Raw genomic sequence first — 22,449 nt, forward strand, 5'->3', positions numbered from 1 at the left:
GACAGCTGATTGCAGACCATCCTGGAACATTAGACTAGTATACCTTTTCCCCATATTGAGTTACACGTTTTTTGTCTTCCTTTTACCAAAAAACCAAAGAAAACCTAAACTGTAGTTAATATTATTGTGAGAACTCAAAAGTCTGTGTGATAGTGTTTGTACTGGAAAATTTTGCTAAATGTGTTAATATGTGTAGCCAACTTGGTGTAGTAAAAAAAGAATACGGACTTGTGAGTCAGAGTACAGGTTCAAATGCCAGCCCTGTCACTTAGCCACATAATCTTTGGCAGGTTACATCATGTCCCAGTGACTGAATTTCCTTGTCTGTGTATATGAAGCGCCTACGTGCCTTTAAAGTGTTTAGTAATTGTGTTCTATTAAATGTACCAGTAAAATTATGAAACAATTTTGAAACCTGAAGCTTAACATGGCAACTCAGATGTGAAATCTCTCCAGTGTTTAACCTTGACCTCTCTTTCATCTGATTTATAGATACTGTGTTGCCATAAGTCCTTGGCCCACATTTAAGTAGGGATGCAGCTAGCTTGGATGTCTGGAACTTTTTAGCCTCCTGTCTCTGAATTCCTGATTGCTAGCCTAAGGCCTGCCGTGGTCATTCAAGAGCAGGTCATCAGTGCAGGATAACCGCACAGCAAAAATGTTTGCAAAACTAAAGAAGAAAATTGCAGAAGAGACTGCTGTCTCCCAGAGGCCTGGAGGTGCTACTAGGATCCCAAGGTCGGTGAGCAAGGAATCTGTTGCCTCCATGGGAGCTGACTCAGGAGATGACTTTGTAAGTATCTTCTCTAGTTTTTAATATTTTAGTACAGTCTCAATATATCCCGTAAGTGATACTTCAGAAAATCTATCCAATAAATATTTGCTTTTATTTTTTTATTTTATTTTATTTTATTTTTTTGGTAACATTGCGCTATAGCACTATCTAAGTTTCTGGTGTGCATTTTTTTTTTAAAGATTTATTTGTTTATTTATTTATACAAGCACTGTGTACAGTCAGAAGCGCGGGAGGGTGAGAGAATTCACCAGAGCGGGGAGCAGAGCAGGCAGAAGGACCGAAGTACACTGCTGAGGGGAGCAGCGGGCAGCAGGAGCGGTCTGCGTGCCATGCGGGATCCTCCTGTGGTGGCCGGGGAGCAGCCGGGGATTGAACTGGTGCTGCAGAGGCTGCGGGCAGCTTTGCAACCCAGCGCTCAACCACTGCGCCACCGGGGAGGCCCTAAATATTTGCTTTTAAAATGACAACATTATGGGCCTCCCCGATGGCCAGTGGGTTGAGTGCAGCGCTTTGAAGCTGTCCGCAGCCTTGGCAGCACCGGTTCAATTCCTGGCAGGCCAGGGAGATACCCGTGTGGCACGGCAGACCTCTCCTGTCTCGCCTACTGCTCCCCTCAGCAGTGTTTTCCATCCTTCTGCCTGTTCAGCTCCTCGTTCTGTCTCTGGTGAATTCTCTCACCCTCCTGTGCCTCTGGCCTGTACCCCAGTGTTTGCATAAATAAATAAATCTTTAAAAAAAAAAAAAAAGTGGAACCTGGTAATAAAATGGGAACAGAAAAGGGTGATAGAATATATTGGTTTAATAAATGTCTATCTAAAAATAAATAAATAAAAAATAAAATGACAACATTATTTGCAGTTTATATCTGATTCTTCTCACTTTGAGGTACTTTTCCACTTTTTCTTGTTTTTCTGTGAGTCCCCTTACAGATTCTCTATCCTGTCCTCTTGTACTCTTTTTTCATCTGTACACCTTGTGCATTTTCTTCCACTTTTCATTTCTCAAAGCGCCTTACTTAGCCTATGGTCTCTACAGACATATAGACTTTTAGTCATTGTTGTTAACAAGGTCTAGGAGTTGCGTGTGGCATTAGCCAGAGTGCAGTTTTGTTGGAAAAGTGGCTGAAAAGATGTCATTGATGACTACAGTGTGTCCCTTATTTGTACAGTACTTTCAGGTTGGAAAGGTTTCAGAAAGTGAGGATGCTGCTATGTCAGGTGAATGTCAGGTCTTAGGACGGAAAGGGTGTCTTTGGCTTATGACAGGATCATTTTAAAGTCAGAGTTTTTTAAAATGATTTATAATGCTTGCTATATGTAAAAAATGTACGCAATTAAATGTATGAGATGAATGGTTGTGAATTTGTCACCTTTCCAATGAACTAGAACATTATCAATATTGTTAAAGCTATTTGTATGCTCCTTTCCAGTCCCTTCACACACATCCCTTCCTTCCAGATAATCACTCTCTTAAGTTGCTTGGCTTTTTAAAATATCCTGTCCAGAACACACACACACACACACACACACACACAGTTTGTTGTTCAATGTTGCTTATTTTTTAATTTTATGAAAGTGTTATAGTGTATGTAGTCTTCTTGAACTTTTTTTTGACTCGCTATGTTTCTAGATTGTGTGTTAGATGAAGCTGTTGATCATTTATTTTGCTGCTCTATAAGATTCCAGTATTTGAAAAGCCCACAGTTTATCCTGGCCTTCTCCTGGTGATAGACATTTGAATTATTTCCAGGGTCAGATGAGTCTTCCTCCTCCTTTCTTATGCTGCCTGTCCTGGTCAGATTACATGGCAGAAGCTGTTAGGTTATTGGGGTGGAACAATAAGATCGCCAGATCTAAATTATCATTGGCTGCTGTATTTAAAGGGCTATATAAATGCACATTTGACCCCAGGCTGAAGTTCCGTGGCAGAGTACCAGCTTTCCCTTCATGCTGACATGCTAAATGAAGTCTCTTATCTAGAATGTATTCCAGATCTAGAGATTGACCTGAATTCAGGAACCACTTTGAGACTTTGAAAGTAACCTATTTGGACTTTATATAGACGTGTAATTTCCTGATCCTTACTCCCTATCTGCAGATCCTTATATCTCATAACATATATTTTCCAAGCACGTGCCTCTACTCTCATATCTAATATTGTCAAGTGAACAAAGCTGAATGTATTAACTCCATTTCCAAATGTGCAGCTTCACCCCCCAGGTCAGTAATAAGAAACCTCGGAGGCATTTTAGACTTCCTGGTGTCCAATCAGCCAATGAGTTTTTTGGCTTCCAGCTCCTCAGTGTCTTGAACTCACCCTCTCTATTCCATTTACTAAGTAGTGCATTTACTTCCATTTTATTCTGTCTTTATCTCTTGGACAAATGTGATAACTTATCTGGACTCCCTACCTCCACCAAAGCAGATCTATTCCTCTTTCTCCAGTGCTTAAAACTCAGTGGCTTCCCCATCTTTCAGGGTGAGGTGCAAACTCATTGCTATGGTATAGTGGTGAACTCTTGGGTCTTGTCACAGCTCACCTTTCCATCTCATCTCACTATTTCCTACACCCTGTGCTCTAGCCATATTGAACTTCAAAGGCCTTCCTGAAATAGACAGCATTCCTTCCTGCCTACGAATGTTCACATATGCTGTGTCTTTCCTTGGAATGTCTCCTGTCTCCTCCTCTCACGCCTGCATTTCCCTGACACTCTTGTACGCCCTTCTAGACTGGTCTCACATTACTTCCCAGAAACCCCCTTGACCCTGCTGCCCTTCTCACCCCTCTACCTTATACCCCTCCTGACTGAGTTTCATCCCTTGTCTCTCCTTCCTCCTGTGAAAGCACCTCTCACACTGCCTTGTTGATTGGCTTCTTTGTCTTTCCCACTAAACTGGGAGCTTCACGAGAGGGGACGGTGTTGCAGTTGGCAGCCCAGGGCAGGTTATGGAGTCAGACCCAAATCTCAGTCCCTGCCCCATTGTTATTGTGTGATTTGGGGCAGGTTTCTTTGCGTTTCTGTGCCTTTGTTTTCACCCTATAAAATGGTAGTAGGAAGTGCACCTGTCTTTATTGAATTGTGTTGTGATGGGCATCCCTGGGCTCACCTCGAGGTTCTCTTGTACACTGGGCAGACTCAGGATCCCACATACTGTAGTTTTCCTCTCTGTTATCCTTCTTAAAGTGAAAGGGAAAAGGTGTATGGGGCAGAGCCTGGAGGAAACTGGGCACAGACTTTCCAGAGCCCTCCTCTTGTTACAAAGGAGTGTTTAATTTCCCCACTTATGAGTGGTAAAATGAGGTTTACCAGGGAAACTCACTAGAGACTCAGTGGCCAGACATTTTATCGGAAACTAGACAGGTACACTTTGCCTGCCTAGTATTTACCAAAATGCCAGACGCCCAGGAGGAAAACAGGTGTTCAGTATAAACTATATCTTTTGTACAAACATTTTCCGTGCAGAGAGCCCTTCTTATCAGGTGTGGTAGCAACTCTTACAAAATCAAAGTTCCTTAGGCTGCCAAGGGCTAACTTTACAAGTAGGCCTTGCTGAGGCTGATGCTAAGGAGAGCACTCTCAGCCTGTGATGTTGATTTTTCTGTTTTCTGCAGCGTATACGAAAGCCTTGCCATAGGCCTGGCTCGTCACAGCATTTCATAATTAGTAGCTGCTGCTGCAGCTGCTGTTGCTGTTTTAGGGTGGGCTGTTTCCTACTCTCCCCAGTGCTTAGCGCAATGCCGAGCATAGGAGCTCTTGGTAACAGTAACGATCATACTTTTACTACAAATAATGGATGATTTGTATTAAAACTAATGGTGTGCCAGCCTCTGTTCTAGGGACATGACAAGTATTGATTATTCAGCCCTCATCACAACTCATTTGTTACCATAGTTTCCAGCTGAGGAAACCAATCTCTCCAAGATCTTGTAACTGATAGGTAGTGAAGATGGGACTTTAGCCCAGGCCTCCCCTCTGCAGACACTCCCTCTTAACTACACTGTGCTGAGTCTCAGTCCATGTTGATGGGCACGTGGCTGGGTTGCCTAATGAATATTTCAGTCAATTGTTCAACCACCTTTGAAGACATTTTGGAAATAAGATGGAGGAAATATGACTAAAGACTATATATATTAGATGATACTTTTAATTTTGTTAGGTGTACTAATGTGTTGATGTAAAGGACAATGTCCTTATATTTTATTTTATTTTATTTTTTTTTTATAGAGGCATGCTTTATTTATTTGTTTGCTGGTTTGTTTGTTTGTTTTGTTTATACATGCACTGGGTACAGTCAGAAGCGCGGGAGGGTGAGAGAATCCACCAGAGCCAGAGCGGGGAGCAGAGCAGGCAGAAGGACCGAAGTACACTGCTGAGGGGAGCAGCGGGCGGCAGGAGAGGTCTGCACGCCATGTGGGACCCTCCTCTGGTGGCCGGGGAGCAGCCGGGGATCGAACCGGCGCCGCAGAGGCCGCGCGCAGTTTCGCAACCCAGCGCTCAACCGCTGCGCCACCGGGGAGGCCCAATGTCCTTATATTTTAGAAGAGGTTGATCAAAGTATTTAGGATGAAATGTCATGATGTCTTATTGAAAGTACTTCAGTAAAACAAAAATGAGGAAGAAAATGTGGGAAAATATCAGCAATTGTTAAAGTAGATGGAGAATATTCACTAAACCATTCTCTTGACTCTTCTCTTTAAAAAAAATTTCAATCAGGGGCCTCCCGGGTGGTGCAAGAGATTAAATCTCAGCACTATGAAGCTATCTGCAGCCACTGGAGTAAGAGTTCGATCCCCTGCCAGGGAGCTAACCTACATGGCGCAGCAGACCTCTCCTGTCTCGCCTGCTGCTCCCCTCAGCAGTGTATTTCGGTCCTTCTGCCTATTCTGTTTCCCACTCTGTCCTGGTTAATCCTCTCACCCTCTCACCCCCACATCTCTGGCCTGCACTCCAGTTCTTTCATGCATAAATAAATAAATCTTTATAAAAAAAAGTTTTCGATCAGAATAAAAGAAATAGTGAGTTAGTTATTAGTAATAGTAAGTAGTGCTTAAAATAGTAGTGGTGCCCTGTATGTTTTAAGATAATACAGACTGTTGGAGAAATTTGTTGTCTCATTAATATACTGATTTATTAAATACATTTTGTCTGGTAAAATCTTTGGTGCATTTTAGAGAGTTAGATTGACATCCATTTGTTTTATAGATGAAGACACTAAAAATTTTTAAATGTCAGTGATAAATTCTTTATCACAGACCAGCCTTTGATTTCCTCTTTATCCCCCCTTTATCCCAGGACTTTACCTTTGGATAAATAAAGTAATTTCCTTTTTCACCACTGAAAATAAAAATTTTTTAGTATTATGTACTTGGAATAATATGATCATAATGGATTTATTTACCACCATTTACTCCCTTCTCATACATAACGTGCAATTTGTCTGTTTAGCCTCATATGCTTTCTTCACACGGTCTAGGCCTATTGATGGAGATAGTGTTGCTTCTACTTTACACATGGAGAAACTAGCTTAGTTCAGTGGCTTTTTGGTGATCACAATTCATTACTGTGTAACAAAACTTAAAATAAGAATTGTCACTTTTTTGGTTCAGTTCTGTGGTCTCACATGCTGAGAACCCCTGTGCGAATATAATCTCTTCTTGTGTCTATTGTGTCTCCCTAAACAGGCTTCTGATGGAAGCAGCTCCAGAGAAGATCTCTCATCTCAGCTTTTGAGAAGGAATGAACAGATACGGAAATTAGAGGCCAGACTTTCTGGTATGTCTAAAAACTCAAAAAGTAAACAAAGGACTTGCTTTGCCTGACCTGCTCTCCCTATAAAATAACCATATGGCATAACCTTATAATTATTTTGACATTTTTTGATCTTTTTAGTTGAAAGGGAGCAATTTGTACCCTCCTGTTCTTTACTACTTTAGTGTGCTAAGTAGTGTAAATTCAAAACTCAGTTTTAAAGTAAAAAAAAAAAAAAACTTCTGTTTTTCTGCTCCCTAGGTTTCTAGCCATGGATAGAAATGGTATTGAAAGCATGTGTGGAATAGATTTGACTGTCTGTCACCTGCTAGCATAGTTTGCATCAGGTGGAGAGGGTCGGGGGAGGACATTATTCACTGGGAATGGCCAAGAGATGTGGGATTCTTCCGACCCTGAGGGCGAGGGAGAGGGTTTTGCCACTTGGTGTAGCTACCTATCACCTGTGTGAGTGTTATTCTGGTCCTTTGGACTGCTTTTCACCAATATTTCAAACTTCAGCTATAACTCATTACATCTTTTTTGTATGGTTTACAGTTTACACAACCCCCATTAAGTCCTTTGCCTGGACGGGGCATGTTTGTGATAAAGGTGTGAGTTTTTGTTTTGATTTCTACCAATGGATACAGTTTGAAAGCTTCATCCTGTGAAGTGATCAGTGGCTTCTGTGTTTCTTTTTGTCCCTTGGCCTTATGCCCATTTTATTGGAGTGAAAGCAGTGAAGTATAAAATTCACCAAATTTTCTGTAAAACATTTGTATAGGTATCAAAGGCTCATAGCTACCAATTAGTCCATTATCTCATCTTGCTCTCACTGTAGTCTTACTCGGCTTAGAAGTCAGCTCACACAGCTAGCAGGTGGTAGTGCTGGGATCCAAACCCAGATTTGCTAGATACTAGTGTTACTGTTCTGCTACCCCTGTCTATAGGTACTGTCAGTACCAGAAGTGAAATAACTTTATGTTTAATGTTGTGGAGAAAATTATAAAATGGTCGGTACCATGCCTAATACAAGAGGAAAATTAGTTTGCACTTGGCTTAAGTAAGAGAAGGGACAAGGAAAAGAATTGACATTTATTGAGCCTGTTGATGTTCTAAGTATTATCCTGCAGGCTCAGTATGTATAACAACAATAATAGCTGCTACCTTTTATTAAGTATGTGTGCTGGACCCCTAAGACATATAGAACATTTAGTTTATTGTCAAGTGAATCCTTTGAGGTAGGTAAAACTAATACTTAGGGTCAATAATTTGCTTAAAGTCTCCCAACTAAGGGCTGACAGAGTTGGGACTTGAACTCAAAGCCTGTCTACCTTTTCACTAAACCATGCTATCTTTGGCCAGCAAGGTGTTGTGCTTCACCTTAATGGGGCATAAGCTGCTCAGTTCCTGTGTAGAAAGGACTCTTTTAGAGAATTAAGTCCTTTCACTATAAAGACTGTGCTATGCCAGGGTATTTGCTATTGTCCTAACCACTGTGATTCAGTTGTGTGGACTCTAAGTGAGCTGGTTAGTGAGTTCCCTTTGCTCCATCCTATTGCTAAGACTGAAAGGGGAAAGTGAAAACAGATTTGAAAATAAGTCATGAAAAAAATTGCTGGTTTTCCCAGCCAGCCCCATCCTTGTTCTTTATCAAGGCTGAACAAATCTGCCTGTTTGTTTTCATCATTTACACCATGGATAGTTTGTATTTATACCTGTTTGCCTGTCTTGTTCATTGTTAATGGGAGGCTGTCTGCCTAGCTTTCCTTAACAGGAATGGTTTTCAGGTTGAGAAAATCATCATCACTTTCACTCATTTTTTTGTTTAATTAACTTCCTTTCCTGATGTTTGTCCATTCCTGGTATGTGCGTCACCCTCCTCACCCAAGACTATGCTGAACAGGTCCGAAACTTGCAGAAGATAAAAGAGAAGCTTGAGATTGCGTTAGAAAAACACCAGGATTGTACGTATTTTTTTCCTGCTTTTTTTCAATCTTTGTAGGATTTAGTTTCTTTTAATGAAATGATAGCGTGTGATTAAATTTGTCCCTTGTCATAGCGCAAATGATTATTTTTAATCAGGTCACTGTAACATTTGTCTGATATCGGTACGCACACAACTCGTATTTATGTGCCTCATGTGCATGCTTTTTGGGAGAATGTCATTATGTGTACCAACTTGTCTCCATTCAGTTGACCACTCTTGGCTACCCTTCGATTCTAGTAAAGACTAGAACCTGCCCCTTGGGCATAGATTAGGAGATTTTGGATCTAGTGGTAACTTCACTGCTGCTGTTTTTAGTAATGGGGAACCTCTGGGGCCCTCCTCGAACAATAGGAGATCCATTTGTCTAGTCTGCATAAATATGTTCTCCTTGGGGTTCAGTCCAAGAAAGATGCTAGCACAAGTAGAAAGTCATTTCCTATTAACATAATTTATAAAAAATGAAAGAGGGGTCTTTCTGTTTTCCTGTGTTTGGATTTTTTTATTTTTAATTCTCAAAGTGAAAGTAACCATTACTTAGCAACAGCATTGGTGTTTTCAGGCAATTTTCAGTGTTTTATCATTGTCCCACTTAAAAGTGACCTTTTGGCATCTTCTAAACATAAAACAAAAAAACTGTGGTCTATTACTAAGACCAAAAGATTCTTCAGGGAAAGTCAATCAGGTTTGTCCCAACCTCATAATCCATTGATGTGACCTTGGCCTTTTTTTATTAGGTGATATTTAAAAGTAATGACATGGGCTATTTGTCGTGCTGTTCCTGAAATATTTCCATATCTCAAATAGAGCCTTTTTGTTAACAGCTTCCATGCGGAAATTTCAAGAGCAGAATGAGACATTCCAAGCCAACAGAGCCAAAATGGCAGAAGGACTGGCTTTGGCATTAGCCAGAAAAGATCAGGTATTTTATATATGACACTGCCCAACACTCACAGAAAGATTTCACTTAGTGCATGAATTCAACAATTTATACATCTGGTAGAAAATATTTACTACCTGGGAGAAAAAGAATAAGAAACTTTACAGTTATAATCATGAAATGTATAATGTATCCAGAATGTGAGAGTATCATTTTCTACACCTGTGTAGCTTTGTAAAATGGAGAAGGGAAATAGTATGTCTGTAATCGGAGGGGAGCTCCAAGATAAAGAAAAAGGTCTCTGCCCTATGAAAACCTGCCTCACAGCCTAGACTTGCCTTTTATAATGGGAAAGATGTCGTCAGGCGAATCACCATCCAGGATGTATATAGATATTATTGTTTCTGTCTCCAAATTTGTTTAACCCCAGCCAGCTAGACAGAGAGGGACTCCTATAATCTCAACAGAATCATCGTTTGGAAGATGCTGAATGAAGGACAGTAAGCAAGGGAAATAATACTGTTCTGGCTATCACAATAATTATGACGTATACTTTGTTAAATAATACTTTAAGCATTGCTATATTGTAATGATAATCCTGATTTATTAAGACTGGATTAATTTATTGTATTGTGTTTCATTTAAGAAAATGTATAATTTATTTCATCAGCAGTAGATAGGGACTATTGGCTGGTTATTTTAAAGTCTGTATTAGTCACCTCAGACATTTACTAGTCAGAAGAAAATGTGTTACTCAGTAATACTTAGTGTTTAGGTATGAGTGTGTTTGTTTGTGGTATGAGTGTATATAAATGAAGAAAATTGGTGGGTTCTGATTGTAGGCAGTTGGGATATGATCTTTTCTACCAGTGCTTTTTTTTTTCACCTGTGATTTGTGCAAAAGGAGCATAAAACCTTTTTTTTTTTTTTTTTTTGTGGGACCCTCACTGGTGGCCGGGGTTCGAGCTGGTGCTGCAGAGGCTGTGGGCAGCCTCGCAACCCAGCGCTCAACTGCTGCACCACCAGGGGAGGCCCATAAACCCTTTTAATTTATACTGGATGGCATAAAGCATGTGGGTAAAATGAAGCAGAGAAGGAAAGTAGTTAACAGGTGCTGCTGAAGACCCTGCTCCCACCTTGAATGAATTAAATTTCTAAATATCAGTTGCAGAGTTACCAATTCAACTTGTCTCAGCTACCCACTCCCAAGAAATTATAGTAGTACTCGTGGGGAACCATGCAGGGGTAAACTGAAAAGCTGTGTGAGAGTGGCAGATGCAGCTTTGTCTGGGTGTTCTACTCAGTCTAAGTCTGGAGGCTTATATTTGTGTTCTATAATTTTATATAAAGTTTATTTTCTTCTCCTTGTAGGACTCTTGGCTTTTTTCACTGTGTCAGCTGCATGGGTTTTGTTTGTTGATGCCTTTGCGTTGGGGAAAGGGAGTATGGTTGGGGAGAAAGGGATAGGGAGTAAAGTGGTTTTGTTTTCTGAAAATCTTGTTATTACTGATACTTTTCCCTGAAATCTACTTTTTTGTTGTTTTGTTTTAGGAATGGTCAGAAAAGATGGATCAAATTGAAAAGGTTAGTTCATCTTTATTTTTGTCTCATTATTTATGTTGGCCTCTTCTCTGGGGTTTGAGAAGGGTTTTCTCCACTTCCCAGTGTCCTGCTTGCTGTACCACTCCTTGGAAGCAGGGCACTTATACCATAAACCGGGTGATTGGACACCGACAGACCAGTGTGTGCTAGTGGTGTGCCATGTGTGTTTCGTTTGCCTCTCCCCACGTACCTTCCGCCTCCCTCACCTTTCTCTAAACACCTGAAGGCGATAGGGACTGCATCGGCAGGGCTCCAACTTCTAATTGGATTTCCCTTTATTCCCCCAACCTTCTCTATGTGTGATCCCTTCAGGTGACCCCTGGCCAGAGGTCACAGCTTCTTTTGGACCTGTGGTTTACCCTTTGACATAGTTTCTCTCTGGGTTTCCGGTAACCTCTTCATCCTGTGCCCCTTCAAGCTCATTGTTAGTGGCACATCATCTCTTTTGGGCTCTGTACCTGGCCTGCCGCTTTGGAAAGTCCCTTTATCAACCTCTCCCCAAAGTGCTTAGTTTGAGTCTGCCCTCTGGTTCCTGCTGGGCCCTGCCTGACCCGTGGCAGCATTACGAATACTTCCCGAAGAGGCAGTGGGAACGGAGGGCCTGTCTTAAGACAGCATTGACTGTGGAGAGGAGAACCTCTTGACTGACACGGTTGAGGAGAACTGACTTTTCTAGCACCATTGCTTGTGTAACCCTGTGTGAGGTTCCTTACGTCATGTATTCCTGGCTCCCAGACATGAACAGGAAGATGAAATTTCAAGCCTGCAATTTAAAAAAACATTATAATTTAAAATAGTCGCTAGAGTCATCCCCCTCAGCCGGAATTAGGCTGCGCCTTATCCCTTGTTTTCACTTGAATACTCCTGAATTACTCTTCGTGATAGAAAATTATTCCTTAGATTGATGTTCAGGTACAAAATATATTTACTATTAGCTTTATTAAACAGAGAGTTTTATTATTGCTCCTTTCTTGCAGTGAAAAATTAAGTTAAACCAATGACTTTCTTGGTGCATCCTGAAGGAACCTGATTATAAAGCGATCAGAATACTTTAACATTTATGTAAGAAAAGAACTACAGAAAAATCATGCTGTCTCCCAAAGAAACCTGTGCTCTTAAAATTTAAAAAAAAAAACAACTCTGAATACATGGTATTAATGACAGTCTTCTTTAATACAGAGGTGTGGGTTAGATTGTTAGATTAAAATTTTCATATATATCAAAGATTGCATATTTGAAATTCTCATTGGACTATTTATCTTTTAAAATTATGGTGAAGGGGGATCCATATAAAACTAAGCTAAATAAAACCTACTTGATTTCACTAGGGGATTTTGCTCTTTCCCATCCCTCCCCCCAAAGGAAGGGCCAGGAAATACTTTAGACAAGGAAAAAGTGAAACAGTCTATGAGGTCTATGAACCACTGTGATTTTTGGAAATGCTATTTTTGAACTGTTTTAATATTTTTTCAGTCAGACATTGGAGGCTGCAACAGCAGGGTTTGTGCCAAGAAAATGCATCTTGGGAAACTGTCATTTAGAAAATTGTAACCTGCTGCCACCAGTCAGATCTAATGTGTATTGACGTGCTAAACTGAGTTTGATAACTGAAATCAGTTCTTAATGTGTCAATTTTTTTTTTATAGGTGTTCATTCTTATTCTAGTTGTGCTTGTTATTCAGCCAGATCAGTGTGTCAGGGGAAATAGACATGAAAAAAGGATCTGGGCTTGCTGTCCAAACTTAAGAACTTAAAAGTATTCATTATTGCTGTTGTTACCCTTATTCACAACTACCACTTAGAACACATGTATTTTAACTTGAAGAATCTATAGATAACTTTGTAGATAATTGCCAAAAAATTTCCCATCATCAATGTATTATTATCTACTGACAAGAGATTTCCTTAATTTAAGATTTTCTTGGTCCTCCCGGGTGGCACAGGGGTTAAAGTCTCTAAAAAGTGTCAGTGCTCTCAAGCTATCGCCAGCCACTGTGGCATGAGTTAATCCCTGGCCAGGGAGGTGACTTACATGGTGCAGCAGACCTCTCCTGTCTTGTCCACTGTTCCCCTCAGCAGTGTATTTCAGTAGATCTGCCTGCTCTGATCCCCACTCTTGTTTCTATTGAATCCTCTTAACCCCCATACCTCTGGCCTACACCCCAGCTCTTGTATGCATAAATAATAAATCTTTTTTTTAAAAAAAAGAATTTTCTTTTATTAAGAATTCTGCTGAAATAATACGGATTTCTAATGTCCCCGCTACCTAAATTGATGTCTTCTTCTTCCACATAGGAGAAAAGGTTCCTGACAGCTCAGTTACAGGAAATGAAGAACCAGAGTTTGAATCTTTTCCAAAGGAGAGATGAAATGGATGAACTTGAGGGGTTCCAGCAGCAGGAACTGAGTAAAGTAAAGCACATGGTGCGCATTGGTGTTTTAGCAGTTAATGCTGATGATTAATTGCTCTGATTTTGCGCATCACCACTCGGAATTCTGACAAACATACCCGCATTGTCTTTGATATTAATCATACTTGTATATTTTTCAGTTTATTGAAATGGGGATGTTCTGTTTGAAATCTGTTTGAAATCCTTCCCTCTTTTTTTTTTTTTTTTTAAATAGAGGCATGCTTTATTTATTTATTTAGTTTGTTTGTTTGTTTGTTTATACATGCACTGGGTACAGTCAGAAGCGAGGGAGGGTGAGAGAATTCACCAGAGCCAGAGCGGGGAACAGAGCAGGCAGAAGGACCGAAGTACACTGCTGAGGGGAGCAGCGGGCGGCAGGAGAGGTCTGCGCACCATGTGGGACCCTCCTCTGGTGGCCAGGGAGCAGCCGGGGATCGAACCGGCGCCACAGAGGCTGCGGGCAGCTTCGCAACCCAGCGCTCAACCACTGCGCCACCGGGGAGGCCCTCCTTCCCTCTTTTTTAAACAACTGGGCATATAAGCCCCTGATAGGAGTTCAGAGATGTTATTAAACTTTGGATTATCACTTCAAATTTTTTCAAGTGCATTTCTTGGTAGAGGTCCACTGAAACTTTATGTCTTCATGTATCAGCTTTTAAAAAAAGAAGAAAGTCTTGGGAAAATGGAGCAAGAGTTGGAGACCAGAACCAGAGAACTCAGTCGCACCCAGGAGGAGTTGATGACCTCTAATCAGATGTCTTTAGACTTGCGTCAGAAGCTAGAAGAGTTGCAGAGACACTCCTCAACGCTGGAAGAGCAGAGGTTCTTGCTTGGTCTGTGGGGCCCGGGGGAAGTGGTGTTAGTATAGCTCTGGCTGTAGCCTGCCCACCTTTTCCCACTGCTCACTGTGGCTCTTTTCTGATCTCAGTTCTGGCAAAACTTCTGGACTTTCCCTCGTCTGCTTAGGCTAAGAATCCCTACCCCAAACCCTCATTCCATCTCACCTGCCTAAGCTCAGAACTACTCCAGCCCAGCAATTGCCCAGCAATTCAGTATTTTTTAGTTTCTAAGCTAATGACTAACCAAGGGCAGATCAGGATTTCTTGCTTCAGCCTGGGTGCAGTTATTTTTCTTGTTGGCCTTCTGCTTCAGAGAGAGCCAGAGAGTCTTCTCCATTGATGATGTTCACAAGGTTAATGTCTGCAGCCCTGACATATTAAGAACCATCTGTATTTTTCCTGTGGAAGAGTGTGTCTTAGATGAGATATCCAAATGTGTTCATTGTCTGCTTCCTTTCCATAAAGAGATCATGTGACAGCTTCAAAAACAGGTGCAGAAAATAAGATCACAGCCCTGGAGCAAAAGGAACAGGAGCTGCAAGCATTGATCCAGCAGCTTTCTGCTGATTTGCAAAAGGTAAGGATAGGACTGGGAAGGGCTAGAATGATCCATGAAGAGAGGTCGAAATTGTCGGAAACTCTAGCCTCTCAATGGCTGATGAATGAAACCTGTTTCTCATGTTGTCCTTGTGACCCTTGTTCCTGGTCCAGCCAGGCTACCATCAGGGGGAAGTGGCCACATCACTTAACAGTGGTTGCTTCACAGAAGTCAGTGTTGCCCTGACAGGAATTCACAAAGCACACACCATTTCACCTTCTCAAATGTGTCCACCTGATGGACGCTAAGCCTCAGAAAACGCTAATGAACACTGATGGTTGACAAGGCCAGGGCTGTGCTTTTGACGTTCCTGTTTCCAATCCAATTTGTCCTGATGCTTGTAAATGATATCATTACAATTCATTTTTTCATTTGATTGACATAAATTTATTGCCCTGTTACTCTAGGCCTGTGCTTAATTTTGAGACTATAAAGATGAATGATAGTATAATTGAATGTAGAATAGTGTTTCTCAGTGGTATGTTACTTGTCACCATTTGAGCAGAAAAGTGGTTTTTGTATGATTGTCCCTTGCACTGCATACATTTAGCTTTCCTTGCCCTGTGTTCTTTTTTTTTTTTTTAAAGATTTATTTATTTTTGCATAGAAGAATTGGGGTGCAGGCCAGAGATGAGAGGATTCACCAGAGGCAGAGTGGGAAGAACAGGCAGATCTACTAGATCTACTGAAATACACTGCTGAAGGGAGTGCTGAGGAGAGGTCTGCTGCGCCTTGTGGGTCAGCTCTGGCCAGGGATTGAACTCAGGCTGCAGTGGCTGCGGATAATTGATAGTGCTGAGACTTAACCCCTTGCATCACCAGGGAGGCCTGTTGTTTTCCAATTAATTATGTGTATAACTGTCTCTGCCACCAGTCTCCATGCTTCTGTGGTCAGCAACTGAGTCATCTGATTGTATCCCCAGGAAAGAGCATACAGTATAGGCTGGCTTAGAGTCTCTTGAATTAAGGGATCTTGAGTCCGTTGGGCAAACCCCTTCTACTACCTATGTTGTCACATCTGTGAGAATTCAGAATGGCAAGTACGTCTTCCCTAAACCCTAGGTCCAAATTGCTGCATCTTATTCTGAGGAGAGATTGACCAGGTTGCAAGCTAAACCTGGAAGTGTGACTTGAGATGGAGGAGCAGAAGTGGCAGGTGAGGGAACTCGAGGAGGTAGAGTATGTGTGAGGAGGTCTAGGTCTGCACGTTGACTGCTGGAGCCACGCAGCCTTTCTTCAGAGGAGAATGGGCTTCCTTCGTGGCTGCAGGAGCCACTAGGGATTTAAGGACGTGTATGTTCAAAACTTCCTTGATGCTCTGCTTTGACATTGAACAGTACTTGAATTAGCAGTGAAAGGACAGAGTCCCAGCATGCCACTGCCTTCCACCATCATTGCTGAAGAGCTAGACTAAAGTAAAGTGGGCAGCGCTGGTCTGGGGCCGAGGTGTGATGCCGGCAGCTCTGCTGTGAGCCAGGATAAAGATCATTTGCTTCACTAATTCTCTCTTCAGCCTTAAGGCAGCTACATTGGCATTTCTGCTCCATCCAGCCTCAGTTTCCAGGACCGTGGTTGTGGGTCACTGTTGGGCTGTCTGGGAGCTGCTTGAGTGAGATCCCCTCTGCTGTTTTTGGCATGTTGAGTAATGATATATGTCCCATTGGACTCTGGGTTAACAGGATTAAATGTGCTTGGTGAAAATGGGAAGAAGGGTATTCCTTTGGCTGGCAGATTGTGATAATACAGTTCAGTTATTTTATTTTTTTTAACTTATTTTTTAATGTATTTATTTATGCATACAAGAACTGAGGCACAGGCCAGAGGTGTGGAGGGTGAAAGGATTCACCAGAGACAGGGTGGGGAGCAGAACAGGCAGATTCACTGAAATACACTGCTGAGGGGAGCAGTGGACGAGCCAGGAGAGGTCTGCTGTGCCATGTGGTCACCTCCCTGGCTGGGGATCAAACTCATGCTGCAGTGGCTGTGGACAGCTTCATAGGTTGTGTCTTAACCCCTTGTGCCACCAGGGAGGCCCCAGTTCAGTCATTTTAAAGAGGACAGGCATCTGCTGAGGGTCCTGGCTAGATTCTGTAGAGGTAACAGCATTGTTCTTTCCACATTGTCGGTTGGTTAGACTGGGGTGAACATTTGCCTCTTGCTGAACTCTGTCTAAAGTAGATGTCTGTGTGGTGCTGGCTTCTGATCACACATCTTCTGTATCCTTTTTGAGGAGTGATTTCCTGGTGTTTCATCCTTGTAGAATATGCTTGAGAATGGAATTTCCAGGAAACATCGTGGCCGAGAAGTGCCAGAAGGGGGAGAAAGGAGGTTTATCAAGCAGTGTAATTTCTGTTTCCACCTGCAGGCTACTGCTGAAACTCAAGAAAAAGAAAAACTCATCACACATTTGCAAGAGAAGGTTGTGTCCTTGGAGAAGCGACTGGAGCAGAAATTCTCAGGAGAAGAACATGTGCAGGAGCTCCTGAAAGAGGTAGCTAGCTCTCTTGGGCCAGCCTGTGTTGGGAAGGCAGTGTAACTCTGGGGGTCTCATCATATCCTAGAGTTTCAGCACTGCAGAGTGTTTGGTGAGACGAGTACTCCCTCCAGCTTCCAATTTCTATTATTTCTTTATTTCTTCTGTCCTGCGAAAACAGCCTCATGTCACCTGTGTGTGACATGTTTTCCTTGGGGGAAGGGGAAGCATTGTTCAGAGTTGCAAGTGAACCCACCTAGTGATTACTCCACTTGGGCAACTTGTCTCACTGCCCTGCTGTGCTCTCCACCCTTGTGCCTTTCCCACTGCTCTCACCCCTGTGTTGAGAGCAGCAGCTGCCCTGGGCAGCAAGCAGACTCTCCTTAGTGGAGGGAGACACGAGCAGGCTGGCCTAGAGGGCAGGTGAACTTGTTATCAGGTCTGAGCTCATCCTCTGCCGATGTTCTGCTGCTCCTCTTTGGACCCCAGGGATCGGCCTCTCCATGACAAAGCCAAGGCCGTGGGTCCAGATGAAACCATCACCCTGTTTCACTCAATTTCAGCTAAATGTCTCCATCTCCACCGCTCTACCTCTGGGCTCCCAGCAGCTCTAGCCCAGTCTGTTAGAAGTCTCCAGACTGGCCTACCCACCTTCGTCCTCTGCCATGGTCTTCTATGCTCATTGCCAAACTGATGTTCCTACACAGCATTTCTGACCACATCACATCTTCCACAACTCCCCTTCAGTCTCCAGTGTATGTAATGTGGGTTCTCGGGTGTTCATTGATTTCTGGAATCAGACTGCCTGGATTGGTATCTCACCTCTTCTACTTACTAGTTTGTGATTTAGAGCAAGCAATTTAATTTGCCTTTGTAAAATCACGTTATTAATTGTATCAAAGACACAGAATGGGTAGGATTAAATGAGTTCTAATATATGAAATGCTTAGATTGAGGCCAAGAACATAGAGAGTCTCAATATATTTTAGCTATTATAATCATCACTTTCCTACCATCATTATTACAAAGTTTAGCACACATAGCACTTTCTTGAGGAGTTTGTTTAAAGCATATATCTCTCTGGCCCTACCGCCCAAAATTCTGATTTCAGTAGACTTTGGAAAAGACCTCAAGTTTCACAACCACCCACCCCCAGCCCCCAGCTATATCTGACGACGGTATTTGGATGGCCCCACTTAGAAACTTACTCCCTGCAGAGTTAAGTTCAGACCCCTTTCTGCAGCATTAAAAACTTCTAGGACCTCCATGGTGGCGCAACGATTGAGCACTGGGCTGCGCAGCTGCCGTGGCCTCTGCAGCTCCGGTTCGATCCCTGGCCGCCAGTGAGGGTCCCACTGGGTGCACAGATCTCTTCTGCTGCGCCCGCTGCTCCCTTCAGCAGTGTACTTCGTTAGTCTGCCTGTTTTGCTCCCCGCTCTGGCTCTGGTGAATTCTCTCACCCTCCCGTGCTTCTGACTATACCCCGATTCTTGTATAAATAAATAAATAAATATTTTAAAAAAATTTTTTCAGGGCCTCCCCTGGTGGTGCAGTGGTTGAACACTGGGCTGCGAAGCTGCCCTGCAGCCTCTGAAGCACCGGTTCAATCCCCGGCCGCCAGCGAGAGGGTCCCATATGGCATGCAGACCTCTCCTGCCATGCCCACTGCTCCCCTCAGCAGTGTGTTTCGTCGGTCTGCCTGTTCTGTTCCCCGCTCTGACTCTGGTGAATTCTCTCACCCTTCTGCACTCCTGACTGTACCCAGTGCTTGTATAAATAAATAAATAAATCTTTAAAAAATAAAATAAAATACTTTAAAAAAAAAAAAGAACAAAAGGAAAAAAAATCCATTATCTTAAAAAAAAAAAAATTTTTTTCAGCATGAAAAAAAAAACAAAAAAACTTTTCTGGTTTTGTTTCTTGTCCTGAGTCCACCATCACTTTAGCTTTTGGCAAGTTTCAGTTCCTGAGTGTCCCAGGCTGTTTCATACCTGAATTGATTATCCTTCTGCCTGGGCACAGACCATGCCACCCACCCCTGGATTATGAAACCTCCACTTTTCTGAGCTTTAGGGTCCCCAGCTCTGTGGGCCCCTCTTGTACTGTTTTATCTTCTTGTTAGACTTTACCCCCAGCCTCACGGTCAACAAACCGTGGCACATTTGTGTATACTTTATGTAGGTGAATTTTATCTCAGCTGTTTGTTAAAAATTTATTGGTGTCTCAGGTGCCTAGCACAGATGGTTGTATGTAGCAGTATCAGTAAGCATTTATCCAGCAGAGAAGTTACCGTTTTCTCTTACTCTTTCACCTTACAGAAAGCAGTTGCTGAGCAAAATTTGGAGGATACCAGACAACAGCTCTTGGCAGCCAGAATCAGCCAGGCCAAGACCATAGACATCCTGGAGACTCAGGTACTGCCCTCCTTCCCAGTGATGGAACGGGAGGGGGTGTTTCACATGGTGGTGGCTGAGAATCCTCTTGAATTAGTGGTTTTCTTTTGAAGGGGCTATTTTTTGGATCTTTCTTTAACACACAGGTTGAGTTAGTCACTTTTCTTCGTTTTTGCCACATTAACATCGGTGTTCCACACGAAGTTATTCTTTTATTTATTCTCCTTTATCCCTGCTCCCCTTCCTCCCATAGGAAACCATTCCAGTGTGGTTAATAGAGATCATTTTATTGTCGGGTCACCTTAAAATGGGTGGCATTGGTATGTGTGCATGTGTGTTAATTTATGTAAATGATAGAGCTGAGCTATATCTTCTGTTACTTTCAACTCTCCATCTCCCACCTGTGTCAGCTTCATTGTACTTACCTGCTCGGCGCTAGACGTCCAGATCGCCGCCTTCTTCCTGCCACCACAGATGGCACTGCCATGAATATCTTGCCCCTGTCTCCTTAAGGCAGACCCAGAATGCGCATGACCTAATGTGACTAAGGAGGGCAAGAGTATCCCCAGAAGGGCTGCACCTGGCCCCACGCCCCCAGCATACATGAAGTTTCCTGTATCTTCATCTCTGCCTTTTCTAGCGTTGGCATTTCCCAACCTTTTAATTTTCTTGCCAGTTCAGTGAGTGTAAAGTGATATTTAATTGTGTTAATTTGCATTGCTATGGTTACTAATGAGTTTGACCATCTCTTCACGTGGCTGTTTGTGTTTTGGGTTTCTACTTTTGGAATTGCCCATTCATATCCTTTGCTTGCATTTTTTTTTCCCTTGCTAAATCTAGATTTCTGATAAATCTGTTCAAATGAAGCTCCACAGCTTTCTTCATTATTTCTGATCATTCTGGATGTTTTTTTGGTAGTAAAATATACATTGAAAAATTTGCCATTTTAATCAGTGTCGGTATATTTCACTATCCTAGGTTCTTCATATAGGTAGAATCAGGCAATATTTGTCCTTTTCTCTCTGGCTTATTTCACTTAATATAATGTCTAAAGGTCCAATCACAGTCTAGCATAAGCCAGTATTTCCTTCTTTTTTTTTTTTTAAAGATTTATTTTATTTATGCATACAAGAGCTGGGGTGTAGGCCAGAGGTGCAGGGGGTGAGAGGACTCACCAGAGACAGAGTGGGGAGCAGAACAGGCAGACTGACTGAAATACACTGCTGAGAGGAACAGAGGTCTGCTGCACCATGTGGATTAGCCAGCCAGGGAGCTACCCACATGGCGCAGCAGACCTCACCTGTCTCACCTACTGCTCTCCTCAGCATTGTATATCAGTCAGTTTGCCTGTTCTGCTCCCCACTCTGTTTCTGGTGAATCCTCTCACCCCCCCCCAACACCGCACCTCTGGCCTGTACCCCAGTTCTTGTATGCATAAGTAAATAAATCTTTTTATTTAAAAAAAAAAGAAGTAATTCAAACCATGGAAAACTTTTGCATAAAAATGTTAACAACTTGGGCCTCCTTGGTGGCTCAAGAGATTAAATCTCAGCACTATGAAGCTATTGACAGCTACTACAGTACAAGTTCAATCCCTAGCCAATGAGGTGACCCACATGACTCAGCAGACCCCTCCTGTCTTGCCCGCTGCTCCCTCAGCAGTGTATTTCAGTAGATCTGTCTGTTTTGCTCCCCACTCTGTCTCTGGTGAATCCTCTCACCACTCCACACCTCTGGCTTATACCCCAGCTCTTGTATGCATAAATAAATAAATCTTTAAAAAAAATGTCCACTACTGCATTTTTTTCAGTGGGGAAATGAAAAACAACCTAAGTGCCAGTACAGTAGACAGTGTTCAGTAAATTATGAAACACCCTTCGAGGAGCTAATCTAGGATGTGAAAAGGCACTGTTTCAGTGTTTTCAGTAGTTCAGTAGTATTCCATTGAGTATATCTACTAGAATGTCTTTTTTTTTTTTTTAAAGATTCATTTATTTATTTATACAAGCACTGGGTACAGTCAGAAGTGCGGGAGGGTAAGAGAATTCACCAGAGCCAGAGCGGGGAACAGAACAGGCAGACTGACGAAGTACACTGTTGAGGGGAGCAACGGGTGAGACAGGAGAGGTCTGCGCGCCATGTGGGACTCTCCCTGGTGGTCGGGAAACGAACCAGCACTGCAGAGGCTGCGGGCAGCTTCACAGCCCAGCACTCAACCGCTGTACCACCCGGGAGGCCCTCTACTAGAATGTCTTTATCCAGTCATCTGTCGATGGGCACTTAGTGCTTTTTAGGGCAATATGGATGGATCTGGGGTGATTATAAGTGAAATTAGTTAGAAACTGAAAGACAGTTGCCAGATGGTTTCACTCATCTGTGGACTGTATGTAACCAGAGAAAACAAACTGGCAAAACATCATAAAATTTAATTCTTAGACTCTGAGAAGAGGCCACGGGAGGGACAGTGATTGGGCAGTGACTCTGGGCCTTGATGGAGGGTGAGCGGCCACGTGTGAGTTTGAAGTTGTTCTCCTAAAAGTGTGTAGTTTTGTAAACAAATGGCAAATTAATATAATTTTATTTTAACAGTAATACTAACCTTAAGTCCAGAACACACTTCTGTGGAAACACAGAAGGAAACCTGAGTGAGGAGAAAAAACACAAAGTTTTGCCAGAATTGTTTAAAAAATAGTGAGATAGCATAGTCAGTGATAGCATTTTGTA

The 22,449-nt window shown here is 42.5% G+C and overlaps 1 protein-coding gene across 1 annotated transcript in view; it reads left to right on the forward strand.

Annotated features, from left to right (window-relative positions):
* Window positions 1-658: 658 nt before the first annotated feature.
* The window catches only part of GOLGA1 (golgin A1), a gene marked incomplete at both ends in the record, with an annotated part of 34,436 nt that continues 12,645 nt past the window's right edge, over window positions 659-22,449 (forward strand). Inside the window, 10 exons of the mRNA XM_084236312.1 lie at window positions 659-793; window positions 6,479-6,569; window positions 8,435-8,509; window positions 9,354-9,451; window positions 10,961-10,993; window positions 13,307-13,435; window positions 14,075-14,244; window positions 14,727-14,838; window positions 17,225-17,350; window positions 19,651-19,746. Of these exons, the coding sequence (XP_084092438.1) occupies window positions 659-793; window positions 6,479-6,569; window positions 8,435-8,509; window positions 9,354-9,451; window positions 10,961-10,993; window positions 13,307-13,435; window positions 14,075-14,244; window positions 14,727-14,838; window positions 17,225-17,350; window positions 19,651-19,746 (1,065 nt within the window). The remainder of the gene's footprint in view (window positions 794-6,478; window positions 6,570-8,434; window positions 8,510-9,353; window positions 9,452-10,960; window positions 10,994-13,306; window positions 13,436-14,074; window positions 14,245-14,726; window positions 14,839-17,224; window positions 17,351-19,650; window positions 19,747-22,449) is intronic.

The sequence above is a fragment of the Talpa europaea genome (genome assembly GCF_964194135.1).
Source record: "Talpa europaea genome assembly, chromosome: 7".
Classification (NCBI taxonomy): domain Eukaryota; kingdom Metazoa; phylum Chordata; class Mammalia; order Eulipotyphla; family Talpidae; genus Talpa; species Talpa europaea.